The following is a 21,152-nucleotide window of genomic DNA, read 5'->3' as shown; positions in this document are numbered from 1 at the left end:
AGTTAAATCCCACAGTTCCCTTTCCTTTGGGCCTCATGAATTTTGTAATTATTTGCTTGGGTAATCTGTCTACCCTAAACACTCCTTAATCTGAATAGTTTCCTTTTTGTCACCATTTCATTTCCAGCGGTTATGTTCTTTTCCTCCTGAAATACTTAGGAGCCATGTTGCAATCGTTACTCAGTAGAAAAAAAACCCCTAACATTTCCAGTCTCTCTTCCTTCTCCATGATATCTACAAATGACAAGCTGGGTAGTGTGACCAGCACTCCTTTTTTATACGTCTCAATGTGCTCCCCAAATTCCCACCGTATCTGTTGTGCTATCCTGCTTCTGGTTCCTCCTCCTGGCTCACTCCCCCAGTTCCTTCCCGTCTTAACTGCTCTTGCTCCAGCATCTTTTCTTCCCTTGACACAGCACAGGAGTACTTGTCATCATGCTTCCAATGATGGAAGTGCATTTTACCCTCTTCTTCCCTTCTACTTTCTCCGCTTCTAATCTCTGAAGCTCAAGTTCACCAAAATGTATGACCACTTGAACTTCTTCACTTCTCATATCCTTCCACTATTCCCATTCCACATTTCTAACTCCTTACTTCCTAAAGCATCCCGCATTTCAAAAAGGCACTTTCCTATGTTGCTCAATGCTATTATTAATCACTCCTGCACTCACTTCCTTTGCTAGTTCTCTCACTTGCTCCTTCAACATCTCCTTCAATGACTGCAACCACTCTTCTTCTGTGGGCAAGGTTTGTCAGCTTCCTCCTATTAGCCTCAGGCAACATCATCTGCAGTCTCCTATTCCTAAATTAAAATAAGAAACTGAGTACTCTTCTGCTTCTCACTTGTCCCCTCGCCTTGTTCCTTCCAGCAAGCTGTCAACACCTCAAACTCTAAACAGTGAAAATAAAGTAAGAGATACCTATCTTCCCTGCCATGCATGTAGGGACTCTAAAATAACTCTTTATCCTACCCTCAAAGTCTGTATGTGAGACCTTTTTTTCCCCTCAAAAAGTTAAGCCTTCCCCCGTCTTTTTCCCAACTGCCAAATCATTTGCTATCACTGTACTTAGGACAGATGTAAATACTTCTCCTTTCCAGTTAGCTGGAACTTATGTACATCTCTCTACAATCTCTTTTAGAAGTCACATCCTTCTTCTGTTGTCTGACATTATTAATCTTTCTGAATCACACCCCAGAGTAACTTCTTCAATGGGCCTGGCCTGTTCATGCCCTTCTCTCTCTTCCTTAAACTTCTGTGCCAAAACTTGTATCACCTTTAATGTCTCACTTCTTTCTCCTAAGCCTATCTTTTCTCTATGCCACACAATGAGTCACACCGCCACCCAAAGCCAATTTGCCGCTTCAGCGTAAAAACTAGAACTTACACTTACAGACCTCCAAAGAATTCACATCTACAGTACTCTACCGAAAGTTGACTCTTTCTAGGCAAAAATCACTGAAGTGATCCTCCCAATTGCAAACATCAGTGTGCCGTTCCATACTGTGGAATATTTTATATTATATGGAAAATAACTGAGTTTATTAATCTGAAAGAGACAGGAGATACTCAATAGAAGAACTTTTAACTACCTTTGTATTTTCTAGGTGACAAGGAAAAGAAAAAAGAGGTACAATGGTAAGCATCATACCCACCAGTTCTGTCATTTCAACACTGAATCCACAAGATATTTAACAATTCAAACACGCAAGTAATAATAGTGTACCTTTATTTTAACACGTGCACTGCACTGATGCAGTAGATACAACGCCAGCAGTCTTCTCTTTGCACAAACTACTACCAGTCAAGTTTTTAATTACTGAAATCACATTTCTAGGTGGACGCAGCATTTAGTGCAAAGAATAATTAACAAAACCCTAATATTAACCATATCTTGGGAACTGTTTGCATACATAGCGCAGCAATCACAGCTAATTCCCAACTGGCCTTAAACATGGAAAACTCATCAGCTATAGCAGTTTGCATCTGAAAATTCTAACACAAAGAGGCTTGTTGTCCTTTTAAAGAAAAAAGTCTACACTACAGCAACAAATAAATAAAGACTGACAGTGTGTATATATTTGCTCAGAATCAATTCAGCAACTTAAAAAAATATAAAGATAACATTCAATGTTTGCTGAATTTCTTTATACTGCATCTATCAGTTTTTTTAAAAAAAAAATCTACATTAAAAAAAGTTTAAAGAGAAAAAATAATTCCTCCAACTCTCTTTATACTATATCAGTTGAAAAAGAAGGACTTGCAAGCACTGCTGCCTCGCACCTATCGATAAGTAATTCAGGTCCCTGGTTATTCCGGGAACCGATTATTGAACATCCCCGCACACCCAAACATCTCTGTGCTCAGGCAGCCTTGCGCAGCAATGCTAAAGAAAAGTGCTAGCCTTGGTACAGCAAGCACATTATGTCATCTTCCAGTTCCTAAGTTTCTTCGCTAAAAAACAACTGCCCCCCACTTCTTGTGGCCGATTTCTATATCTATTAATCTCACTCAGGAACACATATGCCATAAGCCCCGTCCCAGTGAATGCCTGTGTGCTTAATTTCACCTACACAAGTAATCATACTAGGAAATCAATGGGAATATTCATGCTTGCAAAGTTAAGGATACACCTAACTCTTTATAGGACACCTGCGTTCATTCGCAGCTATACAATGTACTGATTGCAGTCCTGTATCATAAATGACGGGTCACTACTAGGTCATAGGCAATAATATCAAGGGCTAAATACTCAGGGAAATGCAAGACACTTTTCTCTCCTGTTTAGAGAGAGGCTCTGCTCTTTGACAGTATTTAGGATGCATGAGCTTTAGGCCATGGAAAAAACTGTCTGCCATGTATATTAAAGAATCAACATTAACTGCAATAATTTAAAACAATGACTGAAGAATACTTCTATCGGCTCTCCAAACTGAAAGCATTTTAACAGCACAACTGTACAATACAAAAATAATTACACACCAAATCAAGAGCAAATTTTTGCAAGTTTTCCAGTATCACTCTGGAATTCTACATAGGCTACTCAGATTTCATGAACAGTTTACATATATGGGACACAGGAAAATTCTTCTTTACGTATGATTTAAGAATACAGATCTCAGAAGTGCTGCTTTTGTTTGTTTGTTTTGCTTTCATTAGCAGTATCTTGGGGGAGGGAGGTGATCACCTTCCTCCAATAAAACTGAGAAAATGTTGATACTAGGTGCTGAAGGAAAAAAAATCGTCATGGTTCAGGATTTGACTGTTTAGGGAAATAGTGCACTTTTTATTCTATCGTGGAAACATACAGAAATGCACAGAATGGTTATGGCCTTCCTACCTCCTTTGAAGTGGTGGGATCTTTTAAACACTGAAAGCAAAGATTTAGGAAGTACGTAGAACATTGTTAGAAAAATATAACTTTTCAGACAACATGACAAACAGTTAAAGAAAAATGCTTTATCTTTCAGAACAAAACTCCAACGTGACCTAGCTTCCATTGATTTTTACACTGAAGTGAATCTAATTCAGCAAGAGACACACACAACATGATCGATCTAGGGCAACACGACCAGGACTTGCCCTACTGAAGTATATATACATTCAATATTTCAAGCATTCAGTACTGGTGCACGTGAATCTAGATCACACCCACGTTCCTTTGCCCTCTAAAGCAACCTTTCCTTCTTCGAGAACCCAGTGCTTCCCATAAGGCTGAGGGGTGTATGCCCACAAGAACCTCATTACACTCGATTTCTTGCACTGTGGTGGGATGGAAAACCAGCTTTAATTTTCATGCTGATAGAGTTCAAAGTGCCTCTATAACCTACTGTTAAATCCATATCAAAATCCAAATAATCAGAGTGGCAGCAGCTAAAGAATTCCATGAGGTGAAAGGTCAAAGATTCCTCTCCTGCAGAAGACATTACAGCAATGATAAATGAAACGGGAGTAAATAAAAATTAAGACTTTCTTTCTTCCCTTTGCAATGAAATGAAGGATTTGGGGTATCCTTTTAGAAGATCCCCCCCCCCCTTTTTTTTTTTTTTTTAAGTTATGCCCTTCTCTATATGGAAGCACTGTGGTGTTCATTTAAAAAAAAAATCAAACAAAACTCCCTCCATCCTTAAAAAGCACCATAGATAAGAGTCTGGTGGAGAACAAAGCAAAAAAAAAAAACAACCCAAAAGAAACTCCATGGACAACCCTTCAGGGATGAAATGCTAAAGATGTCTTTTTTAATCAATCAGCTTGTGAAGATCTACAAAAAAATAAAAAGGATCACATTCTAAAGGTTCAGTGCATTCAGCAGCTATATAGTTTTGCTGCTAATTCATCTTTAAGTTGACTTTCAAAAATAACACCCTAGCTCATCAAAATATACATTTTCCATTTGCTTTTAAATTAAAATAATAATAAAAAACATTTAAAGAATTCACAATCAATAGCATGACTAAGTTTCAGGATCATCTACAGCGTATAATTTAAAGGTTCAAGATGCCAATATGCAGCACGTAGCAGGCCTATATGCTCCATGCAGCATGTACATTTAGGATAATCTCAAATAATCTTGATGTTCAGATGTCAGTTTGTTTCTTCCAAATAGTGTAGAACACCCATCTGGAGAAAATATGCAGTTAAGGGAAAAAAAAGCAATGTTTGCAATACACAGGTGAAATGGAAGTAGTTCTTTTTCACTTACATTTCGATTCTGAAAACTTCTGGCGGCTCGTAAAGATGGAGTAGGTAAAACTCTCAAAAGTGAAATCTCCTGGAATCCTCTTTTTGGCTTATCAGTTCAAAAGACCATGCCATTTCCACTGAAACCAAAACCCTTTGCAATCCCATGTTTTTTAATTCCTGCTGCAGATTTTCAGGTGGTGCATTTCTTTGCATTGCAACCACTGAACACAAACTACAGCAGTACTTCGGGAAGAGCGATCAAAACTCTGATCACGTTCACCGAGTTGGGATCCCTCTTGCTCATCTTCTCAACTGTAAAGCAGCAAGCTTGACTAGGAAAGAAACATCTAGCTACCTAATTTGTGAACCCCTAATGCAGACACAATCAGGCACAAAATTAATACTGAGATGTTCAGTAGCTGAACACTAGGTGTCCAGGTATCTTACTGGGCAAAGATTTAAATGTCTACTGCCTCTTAAATACCTCACCGGGGTCCTGTTGAACACTCACTTAACATACGCATCTAAATTTTGCCTAGACTTTTCTCTAAAAGCTTCTGCAGTGTTTGCCTTATGGACTTAAACACTTTTCAGAAAGCGGACCTTTATGTCGCCCAGACTGAGCTAAAAGTAAATACAGAACAACTGGCAGCTGTATCAGTGCTCTTTTTGCTGCTTCTCCGGGGGGAGATGGACCCAGCTTCAGCACAGTCACACAGAAGGTATGTTCAAACCACAGTCCTCTGAGGTACTCCTGGCAGGACAAACAACTAATCCTTGAGAGCTCTCTTGCCTTGCTGGGCACAGGAGAGATATTTCTGGGATTTATTACTTAATAAACCCACATAAAAATACATGCTTTTCTGTTTACACAGCAAGGTCACACATGCTTCAGATGGGAGCCTCCATATTCACCATAAGGTCCCAGTGGAAACCTCAGATACACATATGCTTTCCTTAAAACAGAGAGCTGGCTTTTATGTCAACAGCTACTTAAATTTCAGACTACCGCCACAGCAACACTGGTAAACACCAGAATTTCAAGTAACAGTTACACTAGATAACAATTCTTGAAGTAGGCAAAACAAGTAACAATAAAAAGCAATAAGCCAGCTTAGCACTTCGGCTGCATTCAGGTACTCACGCAGGTAACTTTTGGTCAGATTACAAAAATGAACATTTGCCTAAGCGAAAAGATTCGTTCAATGGCTCAAGAGATTTCAGGCACTTAAATGAATGTCACAAGTGTGTCACATTCTTCAGAAAGAAATAAACCCCTAACTTTTTGATTACTTGTCACAATTCTACTGTGAACTATCAAATCTCTCAGTCACCTGTGAAACAGCCTTTAGGTATAATCTTTCATTCAGAAAATACTCCTAACTTGGAAATCTTTAAGTTGCAAGTAAGATGACAACCTGTACCTGAAATGCAGGTAAAAGCCTATCAGAAGTCCAAGGCCAAATTAGAGTATTCACTTTGGGCTAATCTGAAGTCATCAAGATGACTCCTCCTTTAACATTCCTGTACCTATACTATTATATCATTAACTCATTCAGAAAAAGCAAACTAATAAAGCTTGCTCCATTTCTCTAAGAACTGTTCACTTTCAAGCTCCATTATACCTATTTAACAGCCAGTTTTAATAAATATATTGCTAAAAATATTTCATACATTAGCAGCATTTAAATGTATTTTTCAAAGGAATGAAGTAGCATTTCAAACTCAATTGATTTAGAAACGTTTTGCATACTTCCAAATAAATAATGCAATAAGTATTTAGAAGACTTTCTGAGGATGCACACTTCAAATCACATACATGTTGCATGAAGGCCTGGCAGTTGTAGAGGCAAAAATAACCAATTTCCCTGAAACTGTAAGCTACAAGGGCAAATATCTTCATATCCTATTTTACTCTTTCTTTCTTGTCTTGAAAATGTTAAGATCAAATCTGACTTTCACTGGAGAGCTGACAGTAATGAGAAATAGGAGGAGCCTGTTACAGTCAGTGTGGAGTCCAGAACAGCAGGCTACAGCATTAAACAGCGTCAAGATTAGAGACAGAGAAGGGAGGCAAAATGAACACACAGAACAGAAGAAAGACGGTGTCAGAGTTTCACACGCTTAACCTATTATGAGTAAGCAGATCCTGGAAAGGTCTCCCCTGTCAAGAGAGGGACAGCTACAGCAGGCATTACCCTGTAGAAACATTTTCTGGGAGATTACACAGAAGTGGTAAACACTCAACGCAAACGCAGCCAGCACAACCACCCTACAGCAGATCAAAATGCTCCTCTAGAGCTAATGGCTTGAAGCCAAAACTTCTAGCTCCTTGTATAACTTGCCTACCACCCACAAAATGAAGACATTCTGAAGGATTGTTTTTAAGCAATGGGATGTTGCCAAGAAACGTGTATACCGCTCCACTTGGAATATTTTTTCTAGGAACACTAACTAGTAATGATTGCTAGGAATCACTTCTTTTCCCTATTAAAAATCCAGTTTGAGCTGTATGTTCAACAATAGATCTATTAGAGAATACTTAAAGATCTGGATCATGCTAATCCATATAAAGTTAGTTTGGGGGTTTTTTTGTAAAAGTAAAAAGGAAAAAGAAGATACAGCCTTGACAGAATTCCCAGGCAGCGTTACCCTCATCATACAGTTTATCCTACTTCGTGTAAACAATACACTTGGAAACACTCAAAAACTTTGATAAAAACATAGCCTGATCTTGAAAGGTAGTGATCATTTCACCAGCTGTGAATTTATGGCACCTTTAAAAAAGAATTCCTGCAATTATCCTCAAAATAACACTGCAGTAGCTCATTTACTATAAAAAACATTAATAGCATTTAAATTAGAACTGCATTCCTGCTCTTGAGTTCATTACCTCCAAGCAATCTAGGTTTGCTTGATTTATTAATACACACTCTCCACTCTTTTTCAGTGTTTAAGGATACAATTCCATGTAGGAGGGAACGCACACAGTTTCTTTTGAAAACTCCACAGGACAATAAAGCCTGCTAAGCTGTTCTTCGTACAGAGTCAAGGCATCCGTCAGATTGATACAGTTTCCCTGAAGAAAAAAAGAATAGTCCCAGTTACAATCAAACAAATACACAAAATTGCAGATGAATATATACATTTTGATATTAATGCAAGGCTCACACACGCTTCAGAAACAGATACATGCTGTTCTTAATATTTAATATTTACAAGGCAAATACTGAACAGCTTGTCTTCATTCTGCCTACAGCAAACAATTTGTATCTTTTCAAGAAAGGGTAAGTAACAGGGGATTATCTATCTTCCCACTAGCAGTAGCAACCATTACATTAGGGCTTCCAGTTAAAACGGACCACCATGTGTTGTTTACCTATAACATCTACGCAATAACCATTTTCTTTATGATTGCTTACATATATTAGTAAACAGTATTACAACATCCAGATTTTCTCAAGTATTTAACATTGCCTGGGTCTTACAACATTAAAATGCATGGTTTACAAATTACTCAGCTTTTGTTTTCCAGGTACAAGACGCCAAATAAAGACCCACCAAATACGAATGTGCTGTTGCTGTGGCACAGCATAGAGACAAGACGTTTTGCGATTCTGGTCAAGGGGAACACTATGTTAATAGTCCTTGGCAAACAGCATGTGCACATCCTGGGGCAGGATGAGACATCTTCAGGAGACGTGTGTCCCCATCCTTCCCTAACGGTTGGGTTTATCAGCTTATAGTATAAATGCCTTTTACCCTGACCTAGCACAAAGCCTACTTTCTTCTTATTTCTAATCAGTAGAAACAGAAGCATTAACTAGCATTTCTCCAGAGCTATTTTCAACATAAAAATTCTCAGCTTTCCCACACATTTTACCACTCCTAGTGGAGGAACAACGAACAATGCTCACCACAGAAGACAAAAAAAGACAATAAAAAAAGGGAACTTTCATGTTAATGAATACTCAGTTCCTACTAACCTAGCATATGAGCCAAAGTCCCACAAAATGATGGCAAGAGACCCAAGGCACAAAAGCTGCTATTTATCTCAGATCACAAGAACATTACCCTAGATGATATGAGCATATGCATTAGACAGAAAAAGGTCTAGATAAATCAAAAAAAATAAGCGAAGAAAGAGTTATTTACTAATACAGCCAGCTTCTTGGTTTCTAGATGACTCTTTCTGTTCATGACTAGACAGGCCAAAAGCCTTCCAGCGTAAGCACTTCCGAGCAGAGTACTGCTTTTGGTCCTTAAAAGCCTTGGACTTTGCAAGAAAGAGAGACATGAACGAGAAAGCCTACAGCAATAGACTACACCTATGGCATGGCAATATCTCCCTCTGCTCTGAATGCCTTCTGAAAAAGTTTGCCCACGCACACACGTGCATAATTTGGGGTTTTTTTTTTAGTTACTGAATGAGGTATCTTCTCCCTTCCTGCCCTTGGATAACGTGTGTAACTTGCATCTGACTGAATGAACACAGATGGTTCAACTAAGAAAAAAGAGCTAGTCCTAATTAAAAACTATAGCTCTTACAGTCACAGCTTATTCAATATTTTAAGACCTCTAACTTGAAACTAAGGTCAAGTTCCATAAGACCCCAGGAACAAAGGATTTATTCAATACTTCCAAAATATCTGCACTACCTATGTTTCACATGTGTGTGTTGCTCTGCAAACACATTGCGAAGCTTTTAACTCCATGAGAACGGTCTTTAAGAAAGCTGCGTTTTACTGTTTAACTTCTGCTTCTCGGTGCTCCCTGATTTTTCAAAATGGCCTTTAAATACTTAGGTGCACAACAGATGCAACTGAAAGTTAATTTTCACAGAGCAAGGAACTAAGATGAGTTTAACCAACAAATACTACCTGTGCTCTCAAACACAGTGTACAACGGGCAGAGGCCGTAACAAGCAGAGATCTTCTTGGAAATCAGAACATCTAAACAGCACGTTCTGACTTCAGTATTTAAACTATGTTTTCTATTTCTTTTTATTGGTAGGATTTTTTTCACGACATATTTAAAACATTTATATTTCTAGAGGAAGTGAAAACAAACTTCATCCCACTGTTCTTCCTCCAAAATTTTTGCATCATGCTCAAGTTTTCACAAGTGGAAAAGAAAACCTCAACTTAAAAAAATCCTATACACAGCATCTTTTAAAAAAAAAAAAAACCTGTATTCCTGAAAGCAGTCTTTCAAAAGAACTTGGTTCTTTTGATAATGGTTTGGTTTGATAACCAAACACGTGTTTGGTTATCATTTTGATCATATTCCGTGAACAAATGTGTACTTGGTTATTTGGTAAAGGAAGATGGTGTGCTTTATATTGAATATATCATATTTGGATTTGGGTATCAGAGAACAGAAGAGGTTTGTAAAAAGGTATGAGACAAACGCTAACTGAGCACAACTGCACAAAGTGCAATGAACAGACTACTGTGGCACTTGTTTAGTAACCTGTTATTATCCAGGGGACTGTAGCAGTTACTCGGCTCAGCCGCCCTTTACCAAACATGTAATTTTGTTTCAACATCAGACTAAATGCAAAAGAAACCTAAAAAACAACCTGTGTGTGCAATTTGAGTCATAAATAGAAAACACTGTGAGGTAATTTATGGAGCATACCACTATTACGGAGGAAGTTTAATAGGATACAATGAGATAGAAGTATCCACAGTTTCTTAGCCTGTCGCTTCAGTATTTCAGCCTTTCTCCCTTCTCCAGCAACAGACAAATCACTGCAGACAGCGTGGAAAGCAAATTACAGGAACAATAAGACATGCCAATAAGCAATTTTAACGTTTCAAACCCGCAACTTCACAATCTCCAAATCAAGATCTTACCTAAAGGTTCAGATACCCGACCTCTTCTCGAGACACACCATAGGATTTTTTCATAGTTCTGGACAGTTACAATTTTTTTGCAATAATTTGGCTTTACCCAACAAAAAGCTAAGAATTGGAAAAAAAAATAAATCTACAAAACTTAGATGAACTTATTTCCATAAAGAGAAAAATTATTAAAAATCACTTTTTAACACCCTTCTGTAAGAAGCGAGCAGCTTTATCAACCAAGCCTACAGTGTTGATAACTATGTCAATCACATTTAGATGTTCTTGTACCACTAAAATACGACACAGGGAACCAAGCCTGGAATACAATACAGTGATCAGTCTAATAACCTGTGTTCACTTTAACTCCCCTGTCTAATGAAAATAGTTATGTGGTAGAGCAATACATGTTTTCTTCCAAACAGCAACCATATACTCAAACAAAACTAATATTGAACAGTGTTTAATAAGGTTTAAAGCTGATGACCTCACCAATTATACTTTTTCAAAAGGAAATAAGCAAAATCAGACTTTCTTTTTCCTCCCACACTGCTCAGTCAACTTTCAACACATACAAACACCCTACCAGGCTCCTCTGCCTGCCCCCCCTTACTTAATCTTTGTTCCATGTCAAGCAATTTGATAGATAAGAACACTGAATTTTTTTTTCCCTCCTTAACAAGCATCTCTCTGACATGAAAGCAGCTGAAGTAGTTTTACACTTTGAAATTAACCAATCTGCATGCATAAGACCTTGTTTAAGACTGATGATCCCTGAGCTGTTTCACAGCCTTTGCATTCGGAGCCTGCTCAGGGCTTGTACGCATTTTGACAACTCATGTCTGTCTCCCAACACCAATTCTTCTGGGCTTTCATAAGGCATACATTCTGTAGTACCATGGGTCTAGCCTCCATGTTTCCAGAGAATCATGCTGAACAATTTAAATAATAAAAACCGTTTCAGCCAGACAATAAAAAACATTCTTTAAAACGAATAGTAAAAGAGAGTTTGTTTACATTAACCCTGTAAGTTCCAGTTAACTTTACCCACCTATAAAGGGGATGTGTCCATCAACTGATTACAGGTTGCATTTAGGCCACTATGCCTCCTCCAACCTTGGAAAGTAAACTAGTGACCGGAAAGCAGATGGAAGTCCCCTTCCATACTTGCCCATTTCTTACACGTGTCATTCTTCACCTCTTACCCTACATGTCACTGCTACAAAACATCCTTGTCTGTCTCTATACTAGAGAAGTTTAATTTTTATTTTTAGTTTAACATTGTTCCCTATTTTTATTTTGTAATGATAAGCACAGGATTTGAACATGGCCAAGGTTTTTTTTCTTTCCTCACTTCAGAGTGACTAAGAAGCAAGCAGATACATACAGCATGAAAGACCTAGCATCAAAGCTAGGTTTGAGTTGTGGGGGGGGGGGTAGCTTTTAAGGAGATAATGGAGGCAAACCTGACTGAAGGTATCTATCTCCACTGGCTAAACAATCAATTAATTTAAAACTGAACTCTCAGTAACACAAGGAAATGAAAAGTCTGTTCCTTAAAGACTCCCAGACTGCCAAGAAATCACACAGGCTCAAAGGGACATACAGCCGTTCTTCCCACCTCCTTGCACACTGCACTCAAGGAGAACCCTGCTCCCTCTTTGGAAGTGCTAATTAGAAAACCCACACAGCAGCCAAAAAAAGGAGCATAACTATGGAGAAACATCACGGTGGTCTGCACGTTTTGAGGGCAGGGCCACGCCGTATTAAGAGAGTGGCCAGGAAGCGACAGCTTGGTGAAGGGCTGCGTGTGCATGTGGCAGACATCTGATCCCCTGCACCAGTGGTTAGCACTGTTTACTGGAACACAAACCTGTGAGTGGTCTGTTTATCCTGCCTGGGTTGGATGACCCAGACTAGGAAGCAGCAAATTCCTGTTCAGAGGTATTTTTAAAGGTTCCACTTCATAAACAAGCTGAAAATGATAGTTTGCTCAACCTCAAAGGATTAGGTCAGCAGAGCAAAAAGTTAGCACGGAAAAAGGCGTTTTCATAGCTACATGTAATCCACTGACAGGCAGAGACAACCTTACAATCAGTCTCTGCATCGTGCAGAGTGCAGTTTCATGACTGTTGGGACAATCCTCAGGTGCTACATAGAAGGTGCAGGATGGCGACGGTTCAGAAAAAACCCCACAAACGTATCACACTAGTATCTACAAGTACACATATTCCACTGAAGCTCAAAAGAATTACTTAAGCAATCTAAAAATCATACTGGCTTTTAGAAGGTCCAATAGCATAAGAACACTTAATGTTTTCAGAAACAAGTCACTGGGAAGGTCCATTAGAGATGAAACCGGACCTCAGGATATGCCAAGTTGTCACATCCTCAGTGACTCCCATTTCTCTCCCCTGTGATGGCTGGAAACCTGCACCTGTAACTGGCTCCCCCTGAAGAAGGCAACACTGAGCACCTCACAGACCTTGACCCATATTACATCACTAAACCGTCTAAAGCACCAGCTTCAGAAGGAGACAGAAGAACAGCAAGCCATACGACCCTTAAGCATCACAGTAGCAGGATTATGTTCAACAGTAAGTTTTCGCAAATAAGCCTCAAGTCTTAAAAATACAGATAGGACTGCAAGTCCTGCAGGCTAAGGACACCTCCCTTTGTCCAGGTCTTATGTAGGCTGCAAGAGTCTCAGTATGGACAATGCAGCTAAAAAAGTAAGGACGTGAAAAGCAAGGCTGCTGTTCATTCAGGTAAGTTTTTGTTCTCATTGCAATTACTATTTATGGATGTGTAGAGCAAGTATGGACATGTTCTTCTACCTGGTACACTTCAGCACAGACTTGCAGCAGCAGAGAATGAGCTCCATAAACTGCCCTTTCTATCTTTCCAGAACTGAAACAAGCAAAAAGTCCCTCCTTCAACCTAAAATTGGCCACATATGTTCTTCCATCCCCTAGGAATATGAATAAATAGTCTGAAAAGCCTTTTACAGGCAGAATCTCTCTATAAATATTAATAAACTGCTAAGCAATATTAGTTACCAGTCTCCACCTAGTGGTGAAAGGATATTCTGCATTAGCTTTTGCAGACTGCTTTGAGGATCACCATGGCATCCTGAGGGAACAACCAGGTGTGTTAGAGTAGCATGCCAAAAAAGAATTCTTTTGATAATCTCAAATGATAAGCATACCTAAATAAATTATCTAGAAAAAAAAGTAGCTTTTATCTATTTTCTATCAATGTGCATAATATACTCTTGTATTTCATAGCCGATTACCAAATCGATGAAAACACTAATCGCAACTTGCTCAGAAACACCTAGCCAAAAACCCACACCAAAACCCACCACATCTTCATTTTTAAATCTCCCTTCTCCTTTACACAGAGTTTGACTTTTGCCAAAGTTTTAAAAAAGAAAAAAATCTCCTCTTTATCTTCTCCACTACCTAACTTCTTGTTGTAACTGTTCATTTCAGACCTCTGCTCTGACACACTCCTGAAATTACTAGAATGGCCCTCATGATTTTCAGCTGGCTTTGCATGAGAACTTCTCATTGCCTGGCTGCTTCTGGCAAGATCTCAAGTAAAGTCAGGCACACAGATCTGGGAAAGGCAGGCATGCATGGTGTGTCACGCTTGAGTAAGAATTATCATCATTACCAAAACTCGAAGTAATTTATGACCTGCAAATGCTGAAGTACATACTACAATCATGAGTGTCATGGGAAAAAGAGACTACTGACAAGCACAAATACTATTTTAGCTGTACAAAAACGTAACTGATTTACGTTCATGAGGCAAGCTGCAAACAGATATCATCCCACAAGAAAATGTGATTTCATAATAATATGTTAACAGATCAGCCAGTGAAACCTAGCTTTTTGCTCTCCGCTTGACATTAGTGCACTCCTACCTACATCACGATTGGTTGCTTTTATTGAGCACTCCCAGGAAGAGTTTTGGTTTTGAAAAAATTGTTGGTCTAGGAGCACTTCTCAGCTCTTGGGTCAGGGTGCATACCCCATTCTTAACGCACTTTGGTCTTCATTGAAATAAAGGATATCAATCAAAGGAAGCTAACATACACCAGCGCATTTTGTCAAAGTTTTTTCTTTTGTTGGTAATGCACATACCATCCTAAAAATACACTATCTGCATTAAGGCCTACAAGATCTAATCAAAATCAAATTGGCCTGCCAATCATCTTTAGGAAACCCATCAACTGTGCAGCACTAGACAAGACTCTCAACCAACTGGAGCAACAGCACCAACCATTTTGTCATCTCCTGCAGATGACAAAGAGAAAGCATCATGCCATCTGGACAATGCAATTATGTGAAAAACAGATTATTTCTGTGCACTGAAGCTTTGATGAACTCATATTTTAAGTTAATTAATCAAAAATACCATTATGTAACTAGTAGGATATTAGGAGCTTTTTTCTAGTTAATGCACATGAAATTATTAACAACTAAGAGACAGGAAAAAGCTCTCAAAGTTCAGAGCTGTATCAGAGTGCCACAACAAAAGCCCTAATTCTCAATTAGGCTGGAAACAGTACACAGAACTCTACAGGAAAGTATCCTGAATGGGAGTAGAAGAGGTTATGCTGCAGTCTAAGGAGAATTACTATTTTCTCTTAGCACTGCAAGGCCTATCATTATTATTTATATTGCTTCCATGTTATCAACCTACTAGCAATTGTTTTTATTTCCAGAACATGCCTATTTTAAAGACCGTTTTCCAGACAGTGCTTCTGGACTCTGGAGTGCTGCGGTTAGGCAGCTCTAGACCCTGCCTTCTAACAGCAGTCCTGAATAATACTTGTAGCAGTCTGCTCCTACTAATAACAGAAAGGACTAGTATACTGTCTATTGTAAAACACCTCAAAATCAATTCATGTGCTGAAGAGAACACTTTCCAAAACTCGTGCAGAGCTCAATGAAGAGGTGATGAGCATTTCCATTTATTTTTCCCAGCAGTGGCATTTAGAGAACCAGGCAGCAATACAGTAGGTGAAAAGCTGGCATCCTGTGAAAAGAATTTCACTTTTGGGTAAAGCATGTCTTGAGCATTGAAATAAATGACATTTTAACAAGACGCACAAGGTAACCCGTGCAAGCAGAACTATCAGAGAATAGGCCACAAACCACAAAGGACAGAAGTTCTGAATATTAGTAGAACATAATGCCAAGGCAGAAGCAGCAACTATAGCTACTGTCCAAGACAATGGCAGGACAATGACCCTTTTGCAGCTTCTCTCCTATGAGACATTTCCTCGTCACAACAAAGGCTCTAACAAATAGGTGGACATTCCCCCAACTGCTTTTCATTATGATATATAACATATTTTATGTTTTTGAGAACCAAAATGCACTTTAAGAAAGCCAGGGGGTGGGGGGGGGATGTGTGCAGGGAGCACACAGAGTCCTGGATTTTAAAAACACAACTGCCTTACAATGCATGCGATTCCTTCAGGAAGTAAAGTATAGCCTGCTATCTAAGATAAGCATCCTGGAAGTAGACAGTTGGAGCAAAAGTAACTTAAACTTCCAATGTTAATACACAGAGCTAAAAAAAAGCTCATCATCAGAGCATTCAAAACCTTTTACCAGATCCCAGTTTGTGACTAAGCTCAGCTACCAAAGTCGGTAGTTGTCACATCTGAACTTCTGTCCATGGTCTAACCCAATCCTTTGGATATCCAGCTTTAATTAGTTTAATTCAAAATCTAATTTATAGACAGATGATTTTATTTAAAGCATCCCTAAAAGTCTGTTCTTCCTATGATCAGATTACTGAGTTTTCGGGGGGGTCTTCTGTTTGTTCCTGTTTTTAAATTAGGATCAACTGGGAAGAGGCTACAAGGACCATCAAATGGGCTGGGTAGTGTATCAGCAGATATAGCAAAAGCTCTGATAGCTGTTCACCCCCATGTTAATTTTCCTTTTTTCAACACCCTCAGGAAGACTAAGTTGCCAGAGTGTACTGCTTCGACACTCCGGCCCTTTCACTGGCTACCAGTGGCTATCAGTTAGCCACAAGTCCAAATTCAGTCTTCAATTTTAATACTGTTTCTTTCCCATCCTGCCACCTTGTTGCTTGGGGACTGTGAAACCGATATCCCACAGTTTCTCAATGGCTTAAACCCACCAGGGCTGGTGCAGTACTGGCATCCTTTCTTCCTGTGCAAGCAGAGAGGCTGGAGAGCTGGCTTATCTCCTCCCATCAGGACAGGACAGGCAGCAGGACTGGGCTAGCCTAAACCTCTATTGGTTTCAGCTGACACAAACCCACCCCCCCCTGTACCCTGGCTGCAGCACAGCCATCACTCCAGCTTCTTCCCAGGGTCCTTCTCCAAAATCTGACAGATACCTCTCCACAGACATACATCTACGTACTTCCTAATAAAGTGGGCTAGTCTCAGTGTGTGTGTTACAAGTGTGACAACTGCAACACAAATGCTTGCTCTGTCCAAAAGATGTAGTGTTCTTTCAATATCACAATGTCATAGATATTTCCACTATTAACAGAAGAGAAAAGCCATTAAAATTCACAGTGTGATACAACCCTTACTTTACATTTCAACCCCCTATTTTACATTTCAAGCACAAGATAGTTTATCTTGCCCATGCAACCACAGCATTTTAAAATAAAGCAGCACATTAAAGATGCCCAAAACCTCATTCTATGAATTTTGCATTTCTTTATAAACCTACCCAATTTTACAGTAAACTAGTTCCTTTACACACCTCAGAAACTTTACGCTGATAGCAACAGAGTCCAAGTGTGTAATTTTAGCTACATTATTTCAGATCTTAACAAGATTGTTTCAAAATGCTGTACTTAGATGCTCCACACATCAGAAGACTAGTTAAGGTATGGTCACGACAAAAGAAACACAACTTCAGAGATTTGTACTTCACTCAACCATGTGCTGGGTCCTGTCGCGTTTTTGTACACGTGCATGCAGCTTTGTGGCATTACGAATTCAGCATTACATACAGAAAGTATCTTCAGATGAAAGCTCTACCACTATTATCCATGAGGTGACTATACTGTAGCAAGTATACAAGTCTTAAATTACTTGGTTTTAAGTAGAGTTGCATTAAAAATTTCATACACAAGGGCAAAATCTTATTTATGACTATATTAAATACTTCACAAATGCCAAGCACTGTAAAAACATATTCAAGTGTTTAAAATCCATTTTGCAGAAGCCAAACCAGTGACTTGCATTAGGAGTGGATACCAAGCAAAAAGAGAGTATTTACTCCCAAATGACTCATTTTCTCGTCCCATTGCACCTATGTCAAATTCTTATACCTTTATGGATGACAAATTTTCATGTCTTACACCCTACATTATCTTAAAAACCATGTATCTGTTTATAAAGTACATCTGCTTTTCCGAAATTGCTTACAGCTAAAATATTCTGTATGCCTAGTTGATTCTTGAAATTATACTTCTAAATTCAAAGATACAAGCGCTACAAATTCAGCTGAAATCATGAAAAAAGGCAAGTCAGTTAGCAAAGCCCAAATTTCATGCAAAAATCCCTAAGGAGTCGTTAAAAAGAGAAAACCAGCTTGCTAGTAAGCCTTGAGAAAAGAAGGCTCAAGGAAGACCTTATCACCATGTTTCACTCTTTAAAGGGTGGCTACAAAGTAGATGGAGACTCCCTTTTTAGAAGGGGTCACATGTTAAAAACAAGGGGTAATAGGTACAAGTTACTCCTGGGACGACTGCGACTGGATCCAAGAGGAAAATTATTCACAATGAGAACAATCAGCCATTGGAATAGTCTCCCCAGGGAAGTGGTGGATTCCTCAACATTGGACGCTAATTCAACTCGACAGGGTGCTGGGCCATCTTGCCTAGACAGGTGCTTCTGCCAAGAAAGGTTGGACTAGATGATCGTTGAGGTCCCTTCCAACTTGGTATTCTATGATTCTAGTAGATTTTTAGTTAGTTTCATTTCGTCACCTTTTTTTTTTTCCATCTGAAAAATGCAGATTGCAATACACATACAGCAATACTTTTTCACATCCAGATATCATACCTGTGTGAAGTATTTTCCGTCTTGTTTCAGGACTTTCATTGAGAGGTCAAGAATCAACCGCAGAAATTCCCATGTGGAATCTACATATGAAGTATGATTTAAATACAGAAATGCACATTACTGGTTTTTTCACTATTACATATTCACTTGCAACGTATTACATATTCACTTGCAAAGTAGCTATCCTATACTTAAAAACAAAACCCAAAATAAAACAACAAACCAGCAACATCAAAAAAAACAGTTAAAAATTCCACACAACCCATATACAGTGGTAACGATGGTGGAAGTATCTCTGTTTTTCTTCACGGTAATTTTCCAGATGTTTCCAAGAAACTATACACTGAGGAAAAATCTACTGGAGTGTGAACTCCACAAATATTTCTTGAGAAATAAATGAGTTCATATTATTTTGGAATAAGAGCACAGTTTAAAAAAGTCCTAGGCGCTTGCTAATTTTTTCTAGCGTTCAAGATGAACAGATGTGTTACCATCGTTCTTCGCCCCTCAGATTTGCTATTAAAAAGACAAGAATCAAAGTATTCTTTGTTGCAAACTGCCAACCATTATGCAGCGGAGGGGCAGAAATGTGGAAAATCCTCAGAAGTTTAGGAAAATAAATTAGAAGATTAACCTTCTTCTGGAGATGTGGAGATTGGAACAGCCGTCAGATCATTAATTACATAATCAAACATCCTTCCTTCTTTGGCATACCTCTTCAGTACAGGAATACAGTCTTCAATTAGAACCTGTGTAAGAATGAAATACTGTAGCTAGTCCTCAAAATACCCTAAAACTGATCAGGTAAAAGGAACAAATGCAGATTCACAGGAATTCAGAGGAGCAGGAAAGTACAAAATTAAATATGCGTTTAATTTTAGGCTCCATTTTCAACTTTTGACATCATATAAGGAGGAGGAACAGTAGTAGGAATTACGACAATGACAGTGTAGGCACTGCAGGACAGAATTTCCTAGCTCTGTCATTGATTGCTGGGTGACTGCTGTTCTACCTACCAAATGGTAACAACGGTTAGCAGTCTCCCAACACATGAGTAAAATAAGGTATTTGTAAGAAGGGCCACTGACTCAGGCAAAGTAGCCTTCCAGTGACTTCTCCGTTAATTTTTTTGCATGCTTTTTTTAGCTCACACCTGTAACCTAGTACCTGTGAGAGCCTTCAGGAGGAGTAATGAAAACAGAAAGATTTCTATTGAGGATGTCAGGTCACACCTGGGCTAGTTTGTAAGCTCTGTCAGATGCAGCACATAAAGACCTTAACTGCAGGGATGCATGGTGGTTTGTGTTTGTTTTGTTGGTTTGTTTTTTTTTATTTTTTAATACACTGGCCATGTAATGGTAAGAGATTTTGCCTGCAAATTAAAAATAATTTTAAAATGCATATTACAGATTCAGATATTCTCAAAAGTACAGAACAACTAACTTAAGTACGTTTCCTCTATCTTTTCATCAATTTAATGTCATCAATTTAAAGAATGACATTTAACACTATCTTTACTGCAATCTTCTCTTTATTAGTAAGCTATGGCAATAAACATTCTCTTATTTCATATTCATTAAAAGCTATATATAATTATTTTTAAAAGAATTTGAAGACGGTGAGTTAAAATATTTTGACGCTAATGTATACTTGCAACAGAAATCCCACTGCCAGCTATTAAAATTTAGAAGTATCATAAAAAAGGAAAAAATCCTTCACAAAATTAAGAAAAATCAGAAGACTTTTCTCCCAAAACATTGCCATAGCAGTCTTCCAGGCTAGGTATGACTGTATGTGAAATATTACTTCTAATGAAAGAAAAACAAAGAATTACCTGATAGCACTCTCCTTTCAGATTGTCTAAGACATCTCCACATGTTTTACGCATGTATTTTTTACACCCGTCGATCACCATTTGGTCAATGTTTAAAGCTGGTTAAGGCATTCTACATTCCAGAAATAATACGAGTAACAGTTCCTATTTCTTCAGAAAGAAATTCTCAAAAAGGTGACATTCACAAAGGAATAGCGAGATGTGTATCTTGGTATACATATTGCAATAACTAGCCTCATACGTTTGCCTCCAGATTCAGTCAGAGGTTTAGGAAGTGCTTATTTTCATTTTTAACCAGTATTTCTAGTACCTTAGGTTACCATTACTGTGAAAGCTTGAAATGTGAACAATAGCATGGTGTATTTGAAAACCCCATAAAGCTAAACTAGGTTAAGACTCTTATTTTTAAATACTACACTTTAAAAATAATTGTTTTTAATTTCTAGCACGGGAATCCCAAATCCTAGGATGACCAACATTTCATAGTGAAAACAATGGTTTACATTACATACTATTTGTACTAGAGAATGTTGAAAGCTTGTTTTGTATCAGTATTTTTAAGACAGGGCAAGAGTTGATCATTTCTGCCCCCAACACAATTTGCCAAGTCCTGACATTCCTATTGATTAAACTTTTTTGCTTCTAGGGATTATTTTCTTTACAAAAACAGAAAAACCCAAGAAGGCGGAACTCAGCCCAAACTGCAGACT

The 21,152-nt window shown here is 38.5% G+C and overlaps 1 protein-coding gene across 1 annotated transcript in view; it reads right to left on the bottom strand.

Annotated features, from left to right (window-relative positions):
* Positions 1–1,578: 1,578 nt before the first annotated feature.
* The window catches only part of SMS (spermine synthase), a 52,220-nt gene continuing 32,646 nt past the window's right edge, over positions 1,579–21,152 (bottom strand). The window contains exons 7-11 of the mRNA XM_054219928.1: positions 20,443–20,532; positions 19,243–19,357; positions 18,609–18,688; positions 7,646–7,761; positions 1,579–4,619 (exon numbers count right to left, since the gene is read on the bottom strand). Of these exons, the coding sequence (XP_054075903.1) occupies positions 4,577–4,619; positions 7,646–7,761; positions 18,609–18,688; positions 19,243–19,357; positions 20,443–20,532 (444 nt within the window). The 3' untranslated portion in view covers positions 1,579–4,576. The remainder of the gene's footprint in view (positions 4,620–7,645; positions 7,762–18,608; positions 18,689–19,242; positions 19,358–20,442; positions 20,533–21,152) is intronic.

Source organism: Rissa tridactyla, chromosome 1 (assembly GCF_028500815.1).
Source record: "Rissa tridactyla isolate bRisTri1 chromosome 1, bRisTri1.patW.cur.20221130, whole genome shotgun sequence".
NCBI classification, from domain to species: domain Eukaryota; kingdom Metazoa; phylum Chordata; class Aves; order Charadriiformes; family Laridae; genus Rissa; species Rissa tridactyla.
Note: the sequence above shows the minus strand (reverse complement) of the source record. Positions and strands in the feature narration are given on the sequence as shown.